This window comes from Corythoichthys intestinalis, chromosome 2 (assembly GCF_030265065.1).
Source record: "Corythoichthys intestinalis isolate RoL2023-P3 chromosome 2, ASM3026506v1, whole genome shotgun sequence".
In the NCBI taxonomy this organism is placed as follows: Eukaryota; Metazoa; Chordata; class Actinopteri; order Syngnathiformes; family Syngnathidae; genus Corythoichthys; species Corythoichthys intestinalis.
Window position 1 is genome coordinate 13,525,423 of NC_080396.1, and position 21,683 is coordinate 13,547,105.

The 21,683-nt window shown below is 39.7% G+C and overlaps 1 protein-coding gene across 1 annotated transcript in view; it reads left to right on the forward strand.

Moving 5' to 3' along the window:
* ctnnbl1 (catenin, beta like 1) overlaps nucleotides 1-21,683 on the forward strand; it is a 116,358-nt gene that overhangs the window by 70,244 nt on the left and 24,431 nt on the right. The window contains exons 12-13 of the mRNA XM_057827759.1: nucleotides 3,555-3,652; nucleotides 7,116-7,196. Coding sequence (XP_057683742.1) covers nucleotides 3,555-3,652; nucleotides 7,116-7,196 — 179 coding nt within the window. The remainder of the gene's footprint in view (nucleotides 1-3,554; nucleotides 3,653-7,115; nucleotides 7,197-21,683) is intronic.

Consider the following 21,683-nt stretch of genomic DNA (forward strand, 5'->3'; position numbering starts at 1 on the left):
AAAGCAGTATGTTTTTGTTTTCTCTACAATATTGCAAAAAAAAAAAAAAAAAAAAAAAAAGATAATTTCAGGCATAATCATGTAGCCCTAGTTGTGACTTGGCAGAATGCACATTTGTCAACCATCAAGTCCTGTTAGTATAATGTACCTATCAGCCACCATCCTCGCTTCTTCGCGAAGCACGCAAATGAGGTATTGATTATACTCTTGTCTCTGTACGTATTAGGAAACTGTTTTATTCAGCCTTGCCCCTTAGCTTGTACCCTTAATGCGCTCCACTGCTGCCAATCTCCGAAGGTCAACGTTTAGTTTCAAACTTGCTGCCGACTGTCATCAATAGCAGCCTTTCAGGGTATGAAGGTGACCAAACCACTTACAACTCAGGATAAAACTATCGATTTTTTTTTTCTTCCTCGAAATGACAGTTGACCAACTCGTCAGGGTTCAAAGGATTTTCCGAGCCATATGTACAGTAACAATCGATTGTCAGCAAGTTGTATTTGTTCAAAATGACCATAATGCGGTCCTTTTTTAAAAAATGTTATTTTCCCTTCCTCAATACCCAAATTCTCAATGTGAACTCTGTTGTGGTGGTAAGTGCCAGTTGTTTCCACCCTTAGGTCTCATGGGCAGGCAAGCTTCAGGTCACGAAGGCAACTGACAAAAAAACAGAACCTCTTTAAAAGCAGAAATGGGATTGATTCCTGTGCTCTTGTTGCTTAGCAACAGAAAAGCCTGGTTGAGTGAGAATATTGACCTCTTGTTGAAAAAGTCCAATTACATTTTTCTCCCCACACACCGGATATCTAGAGATTTTACAGTGTCATGTACTATTGCACCTGGGTGTACAATACATGGTTGATTCAATATCATAAAACTAATAATATGATTGTCAGCTCCCTGTACAACCTGTTAGTAAGAAGGCATTCTCTCTCCGGAGAATAGATTAGGGTAAAAACAGTACTGTACTTCCAACTATTTGAGTTGAAGTAAAATTTTGTTGAAGTATTGTCGTCCCTTTTGAGTTTCTGTATTTTTAATTTTTTTTTTCAGTTGTGCACATTGTAAATCAAAATTTCAGTAATGCAGATGATAGTTAGTCATCATTTCATACATTAGTGTGTAGTTGGTGTGTTGAAACTTTTTTCCCCCTACTTTTCAAAAAAAAAAAAAAATCATGTATTTGGATTTATTTTTTAAATTTTAAATTGATTTATTTCATGTTAGCCTAATGTAAATGTCATTTACATTTTAGATACAGTTTACTTCAAGATACGAAAGCCTTGGTACACGAAAAACTCATTTTGCAAAAAGTTTTTCGAAGCTTTTTATTCATCAGACGAAAGATAATATGTATTCTAATAGATTATTCCCGCTCACAAGAATGCTTGTAACCACGTTTGACTATAAATGTAAACAAACGAAATATACGCACCACAATGTGCTACACAATGCTCAAGTAAATGAAACAAAATAAGAATATAATTAACAAACAGTGCTTAATCAAGGCACAAACAGCGAACTGCTATCATACAATGGCTGCCGAAGTTAGCTCGTCATTTAGCACTCTATGTTAGCTGTGAGCTCGTGTAGTCATGTGATAACGTACAGTACTGTGCAAAAGTTTTAGGCAGGTGTGAAAAAATGCTATAAACTAAGAATGCTTTCAAAAATGGAAGTGTTAATAGTTTTTTTTCATCAATTAACAAAATGCAGTGAATGAACAGAAGAGAAATTTAAATCAAATCAATATTTGGTGTGACCACCCTTTGCCTTCAAAACAGCATCAATTCTTCTAGGTACACTTGCACACAGTTTTCGAAGGAACTCGGCTGGTAGGTTGTTCCAAACATCTTGGAGAACTAACCACAGATCTTCTGTGGATGTAGGCTTCCTCAAATCCTTCTGTCTCTTCATGAAATCCCAGACAGACTCGATGATGTTGAAATCAGGGCTCTGTGGGGGCCATACCATCACTTCCAGGACTTCTTGTTCTTCTTTACGCTGAAGATAGTTCTTAATGACATTGGCTGTATGTTTGGGGTCGTTGTCATGCTGCAGAATAAATTAGGGATTTTTCTTATGTTCACTCACTTTGTATTTTGTAAATTGATAAAAATAAACAATCATTGTTTATATTTTTGAAAGCATTCTTAGTTTACATCACTTTTTCACACCTGCCTAAAACTTTTGCACAGTACTGTATGTAGAATGAACTGAAATCTAACAAACTAGTTAGACTTAACTCATTCACTCACAGCCATTTTCGCATTTCACTCCCAGCCATTTTCACCGGTGCAAGGCCCTTTGCTCCCGGCCGTTTTACTGGATTTTGACTGTTTTTGCAAGGCCCACAGAAAATTCTATTGCTATATAAACATGGAACCCACCAAAAGAAAGATTAGACTCTATTCTTTCAGCAGAAAAAAAGTTAGTTCATATCCTGTTCCATTCCATAGAAATAAGCATTAGAAAATAGCATAGTTTGAGTAACTTTCCAATTCCTGATGAAAAAAAACGGAGAAATTGAACTTTTTGTAAAAGCATACATTTCAAACATAACTTTGACCTATACACAGCTATTCTTTACTTTAGTTACATCCCAAACATCTGGATAATGTTTTTCTTTTACAGAATAAGATAAACAACAAGACAAATAGAGCTTTTGATAGAAAAGTAACAATTTATTTACACATAACTAACTGAAAGATGACGCTGTTCTGGCCGCGACAGCCGGTTAAACTTTTCCCTCAGCGCCGTCTGTCTCATAAAGATGAATTTTTTTGAGTCTCTGCGGGCTCTGCTTGCAAGCAGCACAGACTCAAAGGCATCGTCTGCTGCACTAGTGGTCCCGGTCGTTCTGCTCGGTCATCCAGCGACTGGCATCCCGGTCGTCCTACCGGTTGTTCTGCTCGGTCGTCCACTGCCTGGCATCCATTCGGTTGTCTTCCGCCGGCGCCCGGCTGCGCTGCTTGGCCATTTGTTGCTGTTGAATCGGGTTGCGGGTCTTACCAAATGCGCTACTGCCCTCCAGTTCCCAGTTTTATTGCTTTAAAATGGATTTTCAGCTTTGTGCTTTGGAGCTAAATTGAATCACGACCCAGAGATGTCTTTTTTTGGAGAAAAAAAAACAAAAAACGTAAAAGACGTATAAATACGTCTTTGGGACACTGAAACAATTAAAAATAGAACGTATTCATACGTTTTTGGGAGCAATTGAGTTAAGCATCACTAGGAGGCGACAAAGCATTACAAATGAAGACAGGCAATCGTAGGACATGACAGCAAATTTAATTTGGTGTTTTAATAGATATTGGATATTGAATTAGGTAATTTACATGTAAAAGGCAATTCATTATACGAAAAAAACGATACGAAAGCCACTCCGGAACAAATTAATTTCGTGTCTTTAGGTACCAAAGTTATATACATACATTTTTCCAGTCGTTGTAACACAATGATTGAACTGTTAGGATTTTGGGAGGGTTCACTAGTATTATTCGACGAAAAAAAAAACTATGAACTTTTGCCTTCCTTTCTGTATTTTCTTATAGAGCACGTCTGTTCAATTATTGCATCCATGCTGAGGAATCTCAAGTCCCAACAGAGAAGCAGACTCCTTAATAAGTTCACAGAGAATGACTGTGAGAAGGTCAGTACTCTTCATTTTTGGTGCATTTCTTTTGTCCTTCATGCCGTCTTAGCTGCTGCAAATGTGATTAAGATTGATTTTCAGCGTGGTGCTCTAATTGAGGCATTTGTGTGCCTCAGTTTCATATTGGGTAAATTTGTGTGTTTAATGATAAAGAGCAAATGCCTGGTGTAGAAAGTAAAACATATGTACAATGGACTTTCGACTAGTGAGGTACTGATAATTAACTGTCTGAATTTTTTCAGCTAAAACCTTACTAATGGTGTGTTTTTGGTTTCAGTCCAAAATAAACAGAAAGTACAGAGTCATACTTCTAGTATAAACAGCGGATCCTAATAAGAAAATACTTACTAGTCTTAGGCTAGGTTCGTATTGCAGGGCTTAATGCACAATTCTGATTTTTTGTCATATCTGGGTTTTTTTGGCGTGCCTGTTCGGACTTCCTTTGTCCATTTAGCCCATTCAAGTATTAAGTATGCGCACTAATTTGCAGTCCAAGACGCGCAGAGCATACTGACCCGCATGCGCAGAAGCATCAAAACAAGTAACTGCGCACTGTGCGTGCATGACGCACACAGATAAACCTTATGTGTGTGAGTCAGTTTGCCCCGAGTCGGCCATGTAAACAGCACTGAAATATTGCTCATTTGGTGCACAGTAAAGGCCGAGTTATGCTTCCGCGTCAGACCTGCGCCGTCAAGGAAGACCGGATTTACGACGCTGCGCTGTAGCCTCTCTGGCTCCTTCTTTTTTTCCCGACTTTGCGTCGCGTCAACGCGTGTGACGTGGTGGAAATGGACTACGATTGGTCCGCTCAGACTGTTGTTTCCTGTTCAGCGCGAAATCACCGCCATTGTCAAACATTATTTTTCTAAGTACGACAACTTCTACAATGTCTCGTCAAGACATTATGAAGATTGCCAAATGGCAAGCAATTCATGGGAGGAGATTGCTGAAAATACGGGTCTGGAGCCAGCGATTGAATAAAAAAAAAAATGGAAGAACCACCGAGACAAGTTCTGTACCGTATTTTTCGGACTACAAGTCGCACCTGAGTATAAGTCACACAAGCCATAAAATGCCCAACGAAGAGAAAAAAAAAACATACAGTGCCTTGCAAAAGTATTCGGCCCCCTTGAATCTTGCAACCATTCGCCACATTTCAGGCTTCAAACATAAAGATATGAAATTTAATTTTTTTGTCAAGAATCAACAACAAGTGGGACACAATCGTGAAGTGGAACAACATTTATTGCATAATTTAAACTTTTTTAACAAATAAAAAACTGAAAAGTGGGGCGTGCAATATTATTCGGCCCCTTTACTTTCAGTGCAGCAAACTCACTCCAGAAGTTCAGTGAGGATCTCTGAATGATCCAATGTTGTCCTAAATGACTGATGATGATAAATAGAATCCACCTGTGTGTAATCAAGTCTCCGTATAAATGCACCTGCTCTGTGATAGTCTCAGGGTTCTGTTTAAAATGCAGAGAGCATTATGAAAACCAAGGAACACACCAGGCAGGTCCGAGATACTGTTGTGGAGAAGTTTAAAGCCGGATTTGGATACAAAAAGATTTCCCAAGCTTTAAACATCTCAAGGAGCACTGTGCAAGCCATCATATTGAAATGGAAGGAGCATCAGACCACTGCAAATCTACCAAGACCCGGCCGTCCTTCCAAACTTCCTTCTCAAACAAGGAGAAAACTGATCAGAGATGCAACCAAGAGGCCCATGATCACTCTGGATGAACTGCAGAGATCTACAGCTGAGGTGGGAGAGTCTGTCCATAGGACAACAATCAGTCGTACACTGCACAAATCTGGCCTTTATGGAAGAGTGGCAAGAAGAAAGCCATTTCTCAAAGATATCCATAAAAAGTCTCGTTTAAAGTTTGCCACAAGCCACCTGGGCGACACACCAAACATGTGGAAGAAGGTGCTCTGGTCAGATGAAACCAAAATTGAACTTTTTGGCCACAATGCAAAACGATATGTTTGGCGTAAAAGCAACACAGCTCATCACCCTGAATACACCATTCCCACTGTCAAACATGGTGGTGGCAGCATCATGGTTTGGGCCTGCTTTTCTTCAGCAGGGACAGGGAAGATGGTTAAAATTGACGGGAAGATGGATGCAGCCAAATACAGGAACATTCTGGAAGAAAACCTGTTGGTATCTGCACAAGACCTGAGACTGGGACGGAGATTTATCTTCCAACAGGACAATGATCCAAAACATAAAGCCAAATTTACAATGGAATGGTTCAAAAATAAATGTACCCAGGTGTTAGAATGGCCAAGTCAAAGTCCAGACCTGAATCCAATCGAGAATCTGTGGAAAGAGCTGAAGACTGCTGTTCACAAACACTCTCCATCCAACCTCACTGAGCTCGAGCTGTTTTGCAAGGAAGAATGGGCTAGAATGTCAGTAGCCACGTTTACATGCTGACTTTTATTCATACCGATTCAAATCATTCCGAATGGAAATTTCACATCAGCTGTTTACATGTCACTTCATCTATTCCGATCCAGCGTTTACATGTGTCTGCCTTTATTCCGAAAGGACGTTTGACAACTGCCGTCTGACATGCGCAGATTAATCAAAACAAAGCGTCACATTGCAAAACATGGAGATCGATCGTCAGATCAGCTGCTGTTTTAACTTTTCGAGTGGAAACAAAACTTCAGAATGACACGCCGTTCATTTAAAAAGTTGTGTGGGTGCGCTGTGCGTGAGCTTGGAAGCCATGTTGCAAGTGACGTTACTTACGTCACAAAGTGACGTCAGTACGGAGCATGTGCAGAAAGAACGCAACCAGACAACATTCCGCTTCCCTGTTTACATGATATAATTTTACTTCTAATCGGTTTGGGAAAAGGAATATTCCACCCCTGTGAATCGGAATGAAATTCCATTCGGTTTGGGCCTGTTCATTCCGAATGAGGTGTTTATATGGAACACATTTATTCGGTTTGAACAAATATTCCGATTGTAATTGGAATATTTGTCTCCATGTAAACGTGGCAAGTCTCTCGATGTGCAAAACTGATAGAAACATACCCCAAGCGACTTGCAGCTGTAATTGGAGCAAAAGGTGGCGCTACAAAGTATTAACGCAAGGGGGCCGAATGATATTGCACGCCCCACTTTTCAGTTTTTTATTTGTTAAAAAAGTTTAAATTATCCAATAAATTTTGTTCCACTTCACGATTGTGTCCCACTTGTTGTTGATTCTTGACAAAAAATTAAAATTTTATATCTTTGTTTGAAGCCTGAAATGTGGCGAAAGGTTGCAAGGTTCAAGGAGGCGGAATACTTTTGCAAGGCACTGTATATTTCCCATTTTCATTTGGTGTATTCCTTATCCTTCCACTCATACACCTCAATTTTTCCGTTCGCCTTTTGTATGCTGCCACACTCGCTTTTTCTTTCCCTGCTTCAATTACTTTTTCTCGCCAGGTTGATCGACTGATGGAGTTGCATTTTAAGTACCTAGAGGCTGTTCAACAGGCTGACAAGAGGATCGAAGGGGAGAAACATGTAAGCATTTCTCCTTTCACCTACCATCAATCTCTTTTACCTCTCCAGAAATCTCTCTCTTTGTAACCTGTCCACTACTTGTATAACTGTCTCACCATGCACCACGTTGGTTTAAAAACCAAAAAATACCAATATTTTTATTAGAAATTCACATAATTACAGTTCAGCTAGCAGTATAAACGAAAATCCTCTTGCAAAAGGCAGAATTGTTGATCAGGAAGCTGAATCTTTTGTTGTCGCGATTCTGCTAAGAGGAAGAAGCAGATGTTCTTTCTGATAATAGTATGACACATTGGGGGAAAGGAAGGAGGAACTGCACACTCCTATGAGGCTCTGATTGTGCTTTTTCCAAGTATGTTGAGCTCTGCATTATACATACTGACTGACTATGTTGTTGTAAGATAAGGTGGTCAGAAGTTGACAGGAAGCTGGAGCTACTGTGGTCAGTCAAGAGAGTGAATATAACCCAAAAAATAAATACAGGAAATATCCATTAAAAGGAGCAAGGTGAAATAAAGTGGAGAGGGAGTTTTGTGTGCATGAGTTGGAGATATCCATGGTACGATGACGGGGAGATTAATTTGTCAGTCAGTCTGAGATTGCCTGGAAAAGCCAGACAGGTTGACATTTTATCTTCCTTCGCTTTCACTTTTTCTCTCCTGGTGCTCCTCTGTCTTGAGCTTGTTTCTCCACCCGTAAATGGCAAAAGGATGATTTGTGTGATTAGAAAAAAAAAACCCTTTTCTGTGTGTGAACCACTTATCTATGAAGCCACAAACCTACAGTCCCCGTCTTTCGTTTTGACTCACGCACCTACAGGTCTGTGCTGTAAAATTGTCAGGTTAATGTCATTTTTAATCTCTAGTTTAACTTTTTCTCTTGCCTTTTGATGGAGTCTATTCGGATTTATTTTGCCTTTGTGGTTAGGGGTGGGTAACAATGGTCAGTCACACACTTAAGGGAACATTTTTTTGGGCTGTTTTTGTGTATTTCATAAACTGAAAACTTCCTATTTTATTTGAGAGTACATGATAAGTAACGTAATTTTTTCGGACTATCAGCCGCAACTTTTTTCCGCTCATTATGAATCCTCCGTCTTATTTGTTGATTTATTGGGTTACTACGTAACACTTTATTTGACAGCTGCGTCATAAGACTGCCATAAGACGGTCACAGTTATGACATGACACTATCATAGGCATTCATGAATGCATATGACAGATGTAATTAAGTTTCATCCTGCAAATTATGTCACTAGCTCCATTTATGTTCAGCTGGGATCTTTTACTTCCATTCAAAAGTTAGATAATTTGCCGGATGACACAAAATGATATCTGCCATAAGCATTTATTATTGCCCATGGCAGTGTCATGTCATAATTATGATAATCTTATGGCGCCACTGTCAAATAAAGATGTCAAATACCATAACTAGCCATTAATGAAACAACTGGAACAGTAACTGAAAAAAAAATTGTCACAGAACATTAATTTAGATTGTTATCTGTAGAGCCGCAATGCATGGTAGGAGGCATGTTGGACGACAAATGTGTTGACAGCAGGTGGCAGCAGAGGTTGACTGTCTCCCTCAAAGGAGCAGTTATGGCCAAATGAAGCTTCTTGAAGCAATGAACCAATTGGCTGCCAAGCTTCATGGTGGTTCATTTGGTCTTATGACTGTCTTATGATGCCGCTGTCAAATAAAGTGTTACCGGTTAATATCTTTTGGTGTAAATTAGAGCTGAAACGAATACTCGAACAACTCGAGTAACTCGAGTTTCAAAATGATCCGAGTAATTTTATTCACCCCGAGGAATCGTTTAATTTTGCCAGCTCTAAGCATCATGTTTTGCCCGGACTACTTTTAATGCGGGACAACGCGCTGACGTCACGTGCGTAGAGGAAGAAGCAATAAAAAAAGAATACCTTAGTGCAGCCGACAGCCGCTACAAACTACGCCGACATTGCTAAAAACTACGCCCGCATGATGCTAGTGTGGTAGCAGGTAGTGTCCGATGCGTCTTATAGATATTGCATGCATTTAGGACCAGACGCAGAATGACAGACTCGGCCGCGTCTGGGCAGCGTTAGTAAACAGCCGCCATCTTTAAGCAGTAGACTTCTTAGCGCTAATAAATATAACGTTACTGTCACTTGCACACGTAACGTTAGCCCTTCGGAGGGCTAGGTTTCTATTGAATATGACCACTGTCGATGCGTGGCTAACGTGTCTTACATACAGGCTTTATTTAATCTGTAAAAACACAGCGCTGTAGAGTGATGAGGGTGTAAAATTAAAACATAATAAAGCCAACTGTCAGTTTTAGCTCAGTAGTCATTGCTGAATAAAACACCAAGTAGCACTCGTCTCTAATGTGCTCCAATACAGTAAGTATCATACATTTATTTTGAACACTGCAAAAACTCAAAATCCTATCAATACTTACAGTTTAGACTAACTTAAAACTTACCGTGACTAGAACTTAAAAATAGCTTGACACAAATGGAAATTCATTTGAAACACGTGGGAAAAACAGGTAGCTTTCAAGTGATGTGTGTTATCAAGCGTAATTACATTTTTAAGTAAGAAATATGTTTTTTGTTGTTGTTTTTTTTAATAAGATCTAGAAGTTCTTTGAGTGAAAGCAGTGATTTTTTTTTTTTCTATTCTCCTCTGAGATGCAATTGTTGGCTGTTTTCAACAATGTACACGGAAAATAAGGACATTGATTGACTGAAAATGGTTCAATTTTGGATTAAATGTCATTTTTTTCCTCATGTATATTTATAATTGCTCTTTACCTAAAAAAATGTTTCATCCGATTAATCGATAGAATTTTCAGTTGATTACTCAATTACTAAAATATTTGATAGCTGCAGCCCTAGTGTAAATATCCCATAATACAGTGAGGCTTATGTATGGACAAATATAGTTTTTGTGTCAAATTCTGTGGTTTTAGTCAGGTGTGCCTTATAGTCAGGAAATCACAGTCGATTTAAAAAGAGTTAGAACTTTCAGTCCACGTAGTGCCAGAGCAATATTTCAAAAACACCCTGATGGCACCATTGTAAACGGAGAGTTGTATGCTTCCTTTGTTGAGCCTATGAAGAGCAAGTGTCTGAAAAAGTTACGTTAAATGGGGGAAATACTCTTTCAAGGGGTTGAATTATAGCTCAACATAATTGTGACGGAGAGAAATAACAGTAGCTTTAATTTGATTTACACATCCAAATGACAAAATACGGCCTATGTTGTATTTTATAAATACACCAGAGGCGATCGCTTTAAGATTGCAAAGGAAGCTCAGCTTCCCCTAAAATATCAAAAAATACGTGATCAAATGTTTAGTGTTGTGTGTACTAGTCATTGACCAAATATGCACTCAACTTTTGTTCAGAATCAGCTTCTTTATCACTGGTTATACCGCGGCTGGCTTTAGGAAACAGTGTGTACACTGTGCATCTCCAGAGTTGTGAGTGCATTGTTCCACTACTGTGAAACGAGACGAGTCATTGGCTAAAGGCTGTGTTTGTCACGCCCATTGAACGCTGTGCATGTCTGGGGGTCTATGTGCAGTGGGCAGGGCTTGGCTGGCCTGGACGTTCTGCTTCTCTGCATGATGGTCTGTCTGAGGCTGAATCCCATTTTGATTGACAGTGGAATGACAAATCAGCGATCTTGTTGTTTAACTTCCGCGGAAAGAATTTTTCAATTTTCATTCCGTTGTTCTGAGTTGAACTGGAGACTTTACTAATCATCTGAGGGACACTTTCTTTGTTAAAAAAAATCGAGCTTCTATTTCTGGTGTTTATTTTCTTTTGTAGCTGCTTGTGTTTGGAGCCTGACCTCTGTCACTCTTGGTTCATTCCCTACCGAGCAGCGGGTGCCGCTGAGCCCCACCACCATCACAAAGCACTCACAGGCAGACATACCTTGAGCTTCCCCTCCTTGAAATACCAGCATCCGTCACTGAAATACACCCAGGATTAATCAGAAAGAAAGTTTGAAAATATAATTGTCATATTACACTAAACATGGTATGGTTAATTCAGGGTATTAATCTATGGCAGATATCAAGGCACACGCTACTATGGTCTAGTTGTGGTTTCCATTACAATACACGCTTCTCCACACCATGATTTAGTTCACCTTTAGCGAAGTGCCGAGGCACTTCTTTAGAAAACAAATTCAAACTCGCTAGTGTTCTTTTTATCCACATTAGTTAGTCTGTGAATCTCAGCGTTCATGTCCACAAAACAAGCACTCAACCCATGATTCAACTGAATGTGGGTCCACTCTGCTCTGCTGTGGCAGATGAATAAAAAAAACCGAGCATACTCGTACAAAATCCCACTGTTTAGAGCAGACATGTCCAAAGTCCGGCCCGGGGGCCAAATGTGGCCCATGGTCAAATTTCATCCGGCCCCCAGCCTCTGTCATAAAATCAATAACGTCTGGCCCGCACACACTTAATAAATTGGTCAGCAGTACAGCTACCAGCATATGTATGAAGTAGCTTACACACTAAATGCTGCTCCTCATTTACCCACTAAAAGGCAGCAGCACTCTAAGCAACATTACCCCGCGTGACCCTTCCAATTTTCTAAAATAGCGACAATCAACAAAAAAAGACTGCGACGGCCGACTATTTCTTCACTAAAATACGCAGCAACTGTGTCTCATTTGCAAAGAGACAGTCGCTGTTTTTAAAGAGTTCAAAATGTGACGCGATATTACATACGAGTTCAAAATGTGACGCGACATTACATACGAGACACGCTGACATATACGATCAGATTACATGGAAGATACGCAGCGAGAAATTGAAGCAACTTGAAGCTAGTTCAATTTCACAGCAGCAGTATTTTGCAGGAGCTCGAGTCGAAAGGGAACGCCACAAAGGCTAGCTGCAAGATTGTTGAAATTATTAATAAAAAAAAAAAAAAATAAATGTGAAAAAATAATACATGTGACACACAGAATGGGTTGCTAAACTTTGGTTAAATATATTGTTCTTAGGGCTGTCAAGCGATTAAAAATTTTAATCGAGTTAATTACAGCTTACAAATTAATTAATCGTAATTAATCGCAATTAATCGCAATTCAAACCATCTCTAAAATATGCCATATTTTTCTGTAAATTATTGTTGGATTGGAAAGATAAGACACACGACGGATATATACAGTGGGGAGAACAAGTATTGATACACTGCCAATGGGTTTTCCCATTGACTGTGTATCAAATACTTGTTCTCCCCACTGTACATACAACATACTGTACATAAGTACTGTATTTGTTTATTGTAACAATAAATGCACAAATGGCATTATTAACATTCTTTCTGTTAAAGTGATCCACGGATAGAAAGACTTGTAGTTCTTAAACGATACATGTTATAGTTACAAGTTACAGTAATTTTATATTAAAACTCCTCTTCATGTTTTCGTTTTAATAAAATTTGTAAAATTTGCAATCAAAAGTAGAGTTAATACAATAATAAGAAGAATAAAAATAACAATAATAAAAATAGAGTGACCAAAGTCTAAGTTTTACGTGTATTTTGCTAAGCTATTTTGATATGGAATGTCAGTTCATTTTGCATTGTTGTTTAACTGTGTGTCAGAATAGGGCCTCATTACTATAGCCTGAAGTGCTTTTCTCTTTGTGAACATTATTTTCTTTTGGCGAGATAGGAATATTATTTTTGTTGTGTTTTCACTAAACGATACTTATGTTTGTTGTGAAGGAGTTGCTGAAGCTTATGCTAATAAACGCCGCCGTCCAAAGAACGCCTGTGTCTACTCGCCTTTACTGTATAACGTATATCTGTACATATCTTACCCAAAATTCAATAAGAGACACATAATTGCCACTAAAAGAAAGAAAACTTACCGAAATATGTGTGGAGCACAAATAGCAATTTGCATTACATTGTGAATACAGCATAAACGTCTCACAACTACTAATTCTCCCACGTTTAGAAGAAATAACATGAGTATGGAACGGCGCTGCCCCCAAGCGGCCGGTGGCATTCTCTTCACTCTTAAAGTCCATAAATGGCCTCATTGTAATCTGTTTGAGGCCATATGCGAGCGGGTCATTCTGTGTATGTGTTAATTGCGTCAAATATTTTGACGTGATTAATTTAAAAAATTAATTAACGCGATAATTTTGACAGCCCTAATTGTTCTATGTAAAGTGCGTCAGCCAAGGTCGACCCCCGACATTTTTAGGACACCAAATCTGACCCCCTTTGCAAAAAGTTTGGACACCCCTGATTTAGGGCATTCATTTGGATACCATGGTACTTCATTTTGCTTTGGATTTTCATACCTTTAAAACTGATGCCAACCCACCCATAGACTTCATAATATTTTAAAATCTATGACCCACCATGACTATTTTTTAGTAAATGAGTTCAATTAAATTGTGAGTATAAAGCACATATTCAAACCAAATGTTATTTTTGATAGCTCCTTCCTATTTGTTAAGATCTATAACTTCTAAAAGAAAACAGAGATGAGGAAATGCTGACTTCCAAGAAGGTATTAAAGCCCCCATCCCAGGTATGTCCATCATTTCAACTAATTCGCGAGGCTTCCACTGCCCCATTTTATCTCTCTAATGCACCTTCACCCCCTATGTCAAAATGGATTTTTAACAGCATGACGTCCACTGATTTTTGGAGGATAGCAAAGAAAAAGTCACTTAGAGGCGACAGTACCAACCCCCAATAAGCTGCTTCTTTTCTGCCATGGTATCTTTCAGCTTTCCTTGCCTTATCAGTAATTTATTAACTAATTTTACTACTTCCTTTGCTTTACATCTAACAGAATATCCTTGGTTTTACTCAAGCATAAAGCAGTACATTGCCTTTGAATGGAGCTACAGTGTTTCTGCGTTTAGCGGAAACATTTATTTACTTAACGGCAGATGGAGAAGATGTCTTTTGCAAGGGGAGGAAAAACAATATAACTTGTATATTACAATTCGCGTCAAGTGAATTTAGTGCTTCAAATAAAAAGTGCATGTACATTACACGGCAAGAAAAATTAAGTTTCATAGTTCCTCGAAACATAAACACTCATGACAATGAGAAATGCCCCTCCATTTTAAAGCTCATCTTTAATACTGCACAGGGATCTTGTATATAAAATGGAGTACCTCCCCATCCGTTCATGCAGTTGTAAAGACTACTATTATGTACTGTATAGCAATAAAGGGGCACAACTGCCTATGATAATGCATTCGCTCAAATTTTCGAATGCTCTCTGAAAAAACACTATATCATTCCAATAAGTGAAATATTTTTAAACGAGTACCACTATTTTCAGAGCATGTGTTAATCCCGCAAAAATTAGGTTTTGTATTTTTCTTACGTTGCAGGCCTATTTAGAATAGAATACAATACGTCTTTGTTATCATACAAGTAAAAAAAAAAAAAAAAGAAAGTGCATCCCTTATTAATGCATAGATAAATAACAACAATAAAATGGCATACAACTTACACACAAGCATTCACTTCACATCTGCATCTGATTTTCACGACTCATGATGGCTCAGCTATGTCAAGAACACATAGAGACTGTTTTTTAAGGGCCATTTAGACAATAATGGCAACGGGGTTGACAACGCAAAAACTCTTCCAGGGAGCTATACTGTTTACACGGCGTCTGCATTTTGTGGGACTGAAAACACATAAATTTGAAAACACCTTCAAAGGTGGAAATCTTGACAACGCAAATGTGAATTTTCTGTGCTCCGGAACAGTAAATGGCGATAATGTGCCAATGTACTAGTCCTTCTCAAAAAAAATTCCATATTATGATAAAGTTCATTATTTTCTGTAATGTACTGATAAACAATATACTTTCATATATTTTAGATTCATTACACACAACTAAAGTTGCACCGATACCAGTATTGGCAGGGGGCGCCAATCCGGGCCAAATTGATGGTATCGGTATCGACGAGTACCAACATTTAGGGCGCCGATACCATCTACTGGCATCAGTTTAGCGCAAATGAACTGTCCTCCCAACGTGAGCCAACTTCAATCCCGATGCATGACATCTGTATATCTTTGTCTCGAAATTACCAAACGAAAATAACACCTTCGTCTTCAACATTAAGCATGTTCACTACAACGCATATCCGCGATTTTACGCTGCTTTTCTAACATGGCATTCACAAATGATTAGCATGCATAAGCTAACGCTTGCTGTTGTAACGCCGATGGGATCAGAAAGCTCAAGACCGTGAGAGACTAAGCAAACTCATGGTTTCATGATGAACAATGATTGCCAAATTAAGAGCGCCGTACTTCAAACTCGTCCTGTTTATGAAAGTCGATTGTCATATTATAATGGTGTTGTGCAGTAATGAGCAGAAGTGACTTCTGTGGCCAGAAAACACTCAAGCGGCGCAGCGCGCACACTAGATATAATCAGATAGCAACCTAGATGTCCTATGTTAGATCCCATGCCAACTCTCGCGCGCACACACTAGATATCATCAAATAGCAACCTAGATGTGCTACATTAGATCCCATGCCATTAGCTACGTGAGCCCAGAGCGACGCCTAGTCCATATACTACATTGATGAATTAGAAACCGCCATGACTGAATGAAAGTCAAGCAGGCCAAATCAATCCATATCAGTGACTATAGATAATGCTGCAAATACTGTTAATTGAGCACATGTTACAGATGGACTCGGACCACAAATAGGATGTTTTGCTTATATGGTAAATATAGCTGCTAAGAGAGCTGCAGCAATCAACAGTGTGCCCCACTTTACAAACAGTAAAGATTGTTCTCACCACTTACAGTATATACAAAATTTCCTCAGATCAGTAAGAAGTAAGCACATAAATATTATGCACTAAAATGCTTGATTATATGATGGCACTGTTATTTTTGCTTGTTAGCAAATTAAAATAATAATAATAATAATAACAGCTGTATTTTCTGTTTCAGAGCATTAAATGTATTGAATTGTATCGAAAATCGTACCGAACCGTGACTTAACTGTATCGTTGCATCCCTTATACGTACACACACATATACACATATATATAAATATACTGTATATGTGTATGTATGTGTATATATATATATATATATATATATATATATATATATATATATATATATATATATATATATATTATATGTAAAAAAAATTTTTTTTTTTGCAAACAGAGTGGTATCGGAATGGTATCGGCCGATACAGCACAGCCAGGTATCGGTATCGGGCCCAAAAAATGGTATCGGTGCAACACTACGTGACACAACTGAAGTAGTTCAAGGCTTTTATTGTTTCAGTATTGATGATTTTGGCAAAAAAATCCCTATCTCAAAAAATTTGCATATTTCATCCGACAATACAAAAAAGTGTATTTTAATACAAAAAAAGTCAACCTGCAATTAATCATATCAGCTATGCACTCAGTACTTGGTCAGGAATCCTTTTGCAAAAATGACTGCTTCAATGCGTCGTGGCATTGAGGCAATCAGCCTGTGGCACTGCTGAGGTGTTATGGAGGCCCGGGATGCTTCGATAGTGGCCTTAAGCTCATCCACAGTGTTGGGTCTGGTGTCTCTCAACTTCCTCTTCACAATATCCCACAGATTCTTTATGGGGTACAGGTCAGGAGAGTTGGCAGGCCAATTGAGCACAGTAATGCCATGGTCAGTAAACCATTCACCAGTGGTTTTGGCACCATGAGCAGGTGCCAGGTCGTGCTGAAAAATGACATCTTCATCTCCATAAAGCTTTTCAGCAGATGGAAGCATGAAGTGCTCCAAAATATCCTGATAGCTAGCTGCATCGACCCTGCCCTTGATAAAACACAGTAGACCAACACCAGCAGCTGACATGGCACTCCAGACCATCACTGACTGTGGGTACTTGACACTGGACTTCAGGAATTTTGGCATTTCCTTCTCTTCAGTCTTCCTCCAAACTCTGGCACCTTGATTTCCGAATGACATACAAAATTGGCTTTCATCTGAAAAAAGTACTTTGGACCACTGAGCAACAGTCCAGTGCTGCTTCTCTGTAGCCCAGGTCAGGCGGTTCTGCCGCTGTTTCAGGTTCAAAAGTGGCTTGACCTGGGGAATGCGGCACCTGTAGCCCATTTCCAGCTCACACCTGTGTACGGTGGCTCTGGATGTTTCTACTCCAGACTCAGTCCACTGTTTCTGCAGGTCCCCCAAGGTCTGGAATTGGCCCTTCTACACAGTCTTTCTCAGGGTGCGGTCATCTCTTCTGGTTGTGCAGCGTTTCCTGCCACACTTTTTCCTTCCCACTGACTTCCCACTGAGGTGCCTTGATACAGCACTCTGGGAACAGCCTATTTACTCAGAAATTACTTTCTGTGTCTTAGCCTCTTGCTTGAGGGTGTCAGTGATGGCCTTCTGGACAGCAGTCAGGTCGGAAGTCTTGCCCATGATTGCGGTTTTGAACAATGAACCAGGCTGGGAGTTTTTAAAAGCCTCAGAGATCTTTCGCAGGGGTTTTATGCCACCTAAATCGGAGATATGTCATTTCCCTTCCCCGGCTTCGGAGAATGTAAACAAACCAAGAGGCGTGACAGCTAGCCGACACGCTAACCCGAACCGAGGGATGTTTCAAAGTCTTCGAAGCGGAAAATCACACATAACTAGCCCGGATTATTTGACATGACGACTGGGTTGTCGATTGTCTTCGTGGACCGGCAAACCGCCCGGCGGAGAGCAATTTACAGCTCGTTCCCCGGAGGAGGGCGGCTGCAGTTGTTGTGCAGCTAATGTGCATGAGGAGAGCTTTTTACATGCCTATCAATGATCAAACGTAAGTAGTCCTTTATTTAAGGTAAGTTTGTAGCGTTTACTTTTAATCGCTGTATTTGTATTTGACATAATACAAAACAAGATGTTTACTCACTTCCTCGTAAGTCCAATGGTCCCACAGTAGTTGGGCTTGTTTTGGCCAATATCCACGGTGAATGGGAACCTTTTGAAACAACAAAAAGGCGCACACGCCTCTCCCTCATACAGCAAGATTTTTCTGCAGCCATTTGGCAGGCGTGATGCGAAAAATAAACGTATTAATCCGCAAAATCAGCTGAATCCTTAGTCCTCATACACAACAGTACGGCTGGAAAGTGAAGAGGACGCCTTCAACTGTACACGTCACAGCGCCCTCCTCCTCAATGCAAGACCGAAGCCGGAAGTCACTCATTTTCATGGCGCGGGATTCAAAAAACTAAATAAATTTAGCCATTGCTTCCACACACATCCAAGCGGTCCATGTCATTGAGGAGCATAAAATACCGCGTGTATTATGAAATAAACATGCTTTTTCGTGTCACATGCACTTTAACGTAAATATTTCAAGCTAAAGTTACGCTAATTAATTCCATTCATTTAATTTTTTTCCACAGCATTTCAAAGTGCATGCATGGTGCAATTTTATATAATAATTACCTTGAATCCTCGACCAAATTAATCTTGAGACACTCCTGCCTGCGTGTATGCACTAAAACCTTCATCCTAAATCCACCTGAATCTTTAAAACGCAGCATGTTGAGTTTAGCGCAGTAATGGCTGCCACGACGCTTTGCCTGGCCAACCACCCTATGGGAAACCGTAGCGGAATGTCTGTAGGAGCTGTCTCGTCAACTGATGGTGAAGTCTATGCCCGCATATAATGGACGGGTAAATGTGGAATTAACGGCAAAACGCCACTTTTGCATTATTGTGTAAGATCGTTGTAATGTAAACGTGGCCTTAGTCTGTTTGTGTACAAAATCCTACAAAGTTTTGACCGGCAAGTTGTTTCCCTCCATTATTGCAGGATCAAGTTAACAGTGGAATTTCTGAGGTTTCTACCTACAGTGGTATTAGATGTTTTATAAAAGCAGCACACTGTGCTTGCATCCAGTTGTGTTTAAAGCAATTGTCTGTGTCATGCTGACATTGCCACCCGTGTAATTATTTTTCTGGGGCAAGTCGCCACAACACATTCAGGAATGGCAATGTCCTGCCTTGATGATTTCTTTTTGAAAGGCATGTAAATAATTTATGGATCTACTCTTATCTCTTTGATGTGAATTTACTGGAAACACAGTATCAAAACGCCTGAAATATATTTTAATCAGGCTCGTATCTGTTTATTTAATGAGGTTATGTAACCCCTCTGTTTTTCTCAAGAGCATTGCTTGCATCACACTCCTAGTCAAAATTGGATTTTGCAAAATACTCACACTGACATACAGTGCCTTGCAAAAGTATTCGGCCCCCTTGAATCTTGCAACCTTTCGCCACATTTCAGGCTTCAAACATAAAGATATGAAATGTAATTTTTTTTGTCAAGAATCAACAACAAGTGGGACACAATCGTGAAGTGGAACAACATTTATTGGATAATTTAAACTTTTTTAACAAATAAAAAACTGAAAAGTGGGGCGTGCAATATTATTCGGCCCCTTTACTTTCAGTGCAGCAAACTCAGTCCAGAAGTTCAGTGAGGATCTCTGAATGATCCAATGTTGTCCTAAATGACCGATGATGATAAATAGAATCCACCTGTGTGTAATCAAGTCTCCGTATAAATGCACCTGCTCTGTGATAGTCTCAGGGTTCTGTTTAAAGTGCAGAGAGCATTATGAAAACCAAGGAACACACCAGGCAGGTCCGAGATACTGTTGTGGAGAAGTTTAAAGCCGGATTTGGATACAAAAAGATTTGCCAAGCTTTAAACATCTCAAGGAGCACTGTGCAAGCCATCATATTGAAATGGAAGGAGCATCAGACCACTGCAAATCTACCAAGACCCGGCCGTCCTTCCAAACATTCTTCTCAAACAAGGAGAAAACTGATCAGAGATGCAGCCAAGAGGCCCATGATCACTCTGGATGAACTGCAGAGATCTACAGCTGAGGTGGGAGAGTCTGTCCATAGGACAACAATCAGTCGTACACTGCACAAATCTGGCCTTTATGGAAGAGTGGCAAGAAGAAAGCCATTTCTCAAAGATATCCATAAAAAGTCTCGTTTAAAGTTTGCCATAAGCCACCTGGGAGACACACCAAACATGTGGAAGAAGGTGCTCTGGTCAGATGAAACCAAAATTGAACTTTTTGGCCACAATGCAAAACGATATGTTTGGCGTAAAAGCAACACAGCTCATCACCCTGAACACACCATCCCCACTGTCAAACATGGTGGTGGCAGCATCATGGTTTGGGCCTGCTTTTCTTCAGCAGGGACAGGGAAGATGGTTAAAATTGACGGGAAGATGGATGCAGCCAAATACAGGAACAAACCTGTTGGTATCTGCACAAGACCTGAGACTGGGACAGAGATTTATCTTCCAACAGGACAATGATCCAAAACATAAAGCCAAATCTACAATGGAATGGTTCAAAAATAAACGTATCCAGGTGTTAGAATGGCCAAGTCAAAGTCCAGACCTGAATCCAATCGAGAATATGTGGAAAGAGCTGAAGACTGCTGTTCACAAACACTCTCCATCCAACCTCACTGAGCTCGAGCTGTTTTGCAAGGAAGAATGGGCAAGAATGTCAGTCTCTCGATGTGCAAAACTGACAGAAACATACCCCAAGCGACTTGCAGCTGTAATTGGAGCAAAAGGTGGCGCTACAAAGTATTAACGCAAGGGGGCCGAATAATATTGCACGCCCCACTTTTCAGTTTTTTATTTGTTAAAAAAATTTAAATTATCCAATAAATTTTGTTCCACTTCACGATTGTGTCCCACTTGCTGTTGATTCTTGACAAAAAATTAGAATTTTATATCTTTATGTTTGAAGCCTGAAATGTGGCGAAAGGTTGCAAGGTTCAAGGGGGCCGAATACTTTTGCAAGGCACTGTATTAATATCACCAAATATGAAATAGCACAGGACTAGTAGTTTAAACTAGGACAGTGAAACCTGAAAGTTTACAGACACTAATTAGTAGCTTGGCGAGCCAGCCTGACTTTCCACGTGTACAAGTTACATGGCAAGTCAATTTGGGCTTCCGTCGTTTAGGCTGAATTTCAAAATCTGTGCAAGAGGTGGGGCTAATATGAACAGACGGAATCTGAAAGAACCAATCACAGAACGACGGATGTGACATAAATGCAATTAATGCTGCAACGGTTAATTAATTCTAGTAATTCGATTCGGAAAAAAGCTTTGAATCAAATTTTGCTGATTCGAATATTTGTTTAATAATGCCCCTTTCCCACTGAAACTAGTGGGTCAACGCGCTTTTTTTCCAAGCCGATGCAACCCACTAGCAATTGGCATTTTGCACCTTTCCCATTGACCAAAAAAAAAAAGCCGTGTCTTTTTAAAAATTTTCACCCGTCTAACCCCCCACCCCTCCTCAGCCGTGCGTAAGGTTACGTGACGTCACCACGCTAAGATCAACGTCGACAAGTGCGTCCGAATTCATTCAGTTCAAGGAAGTAAACAATGCAGAGCATTATGGA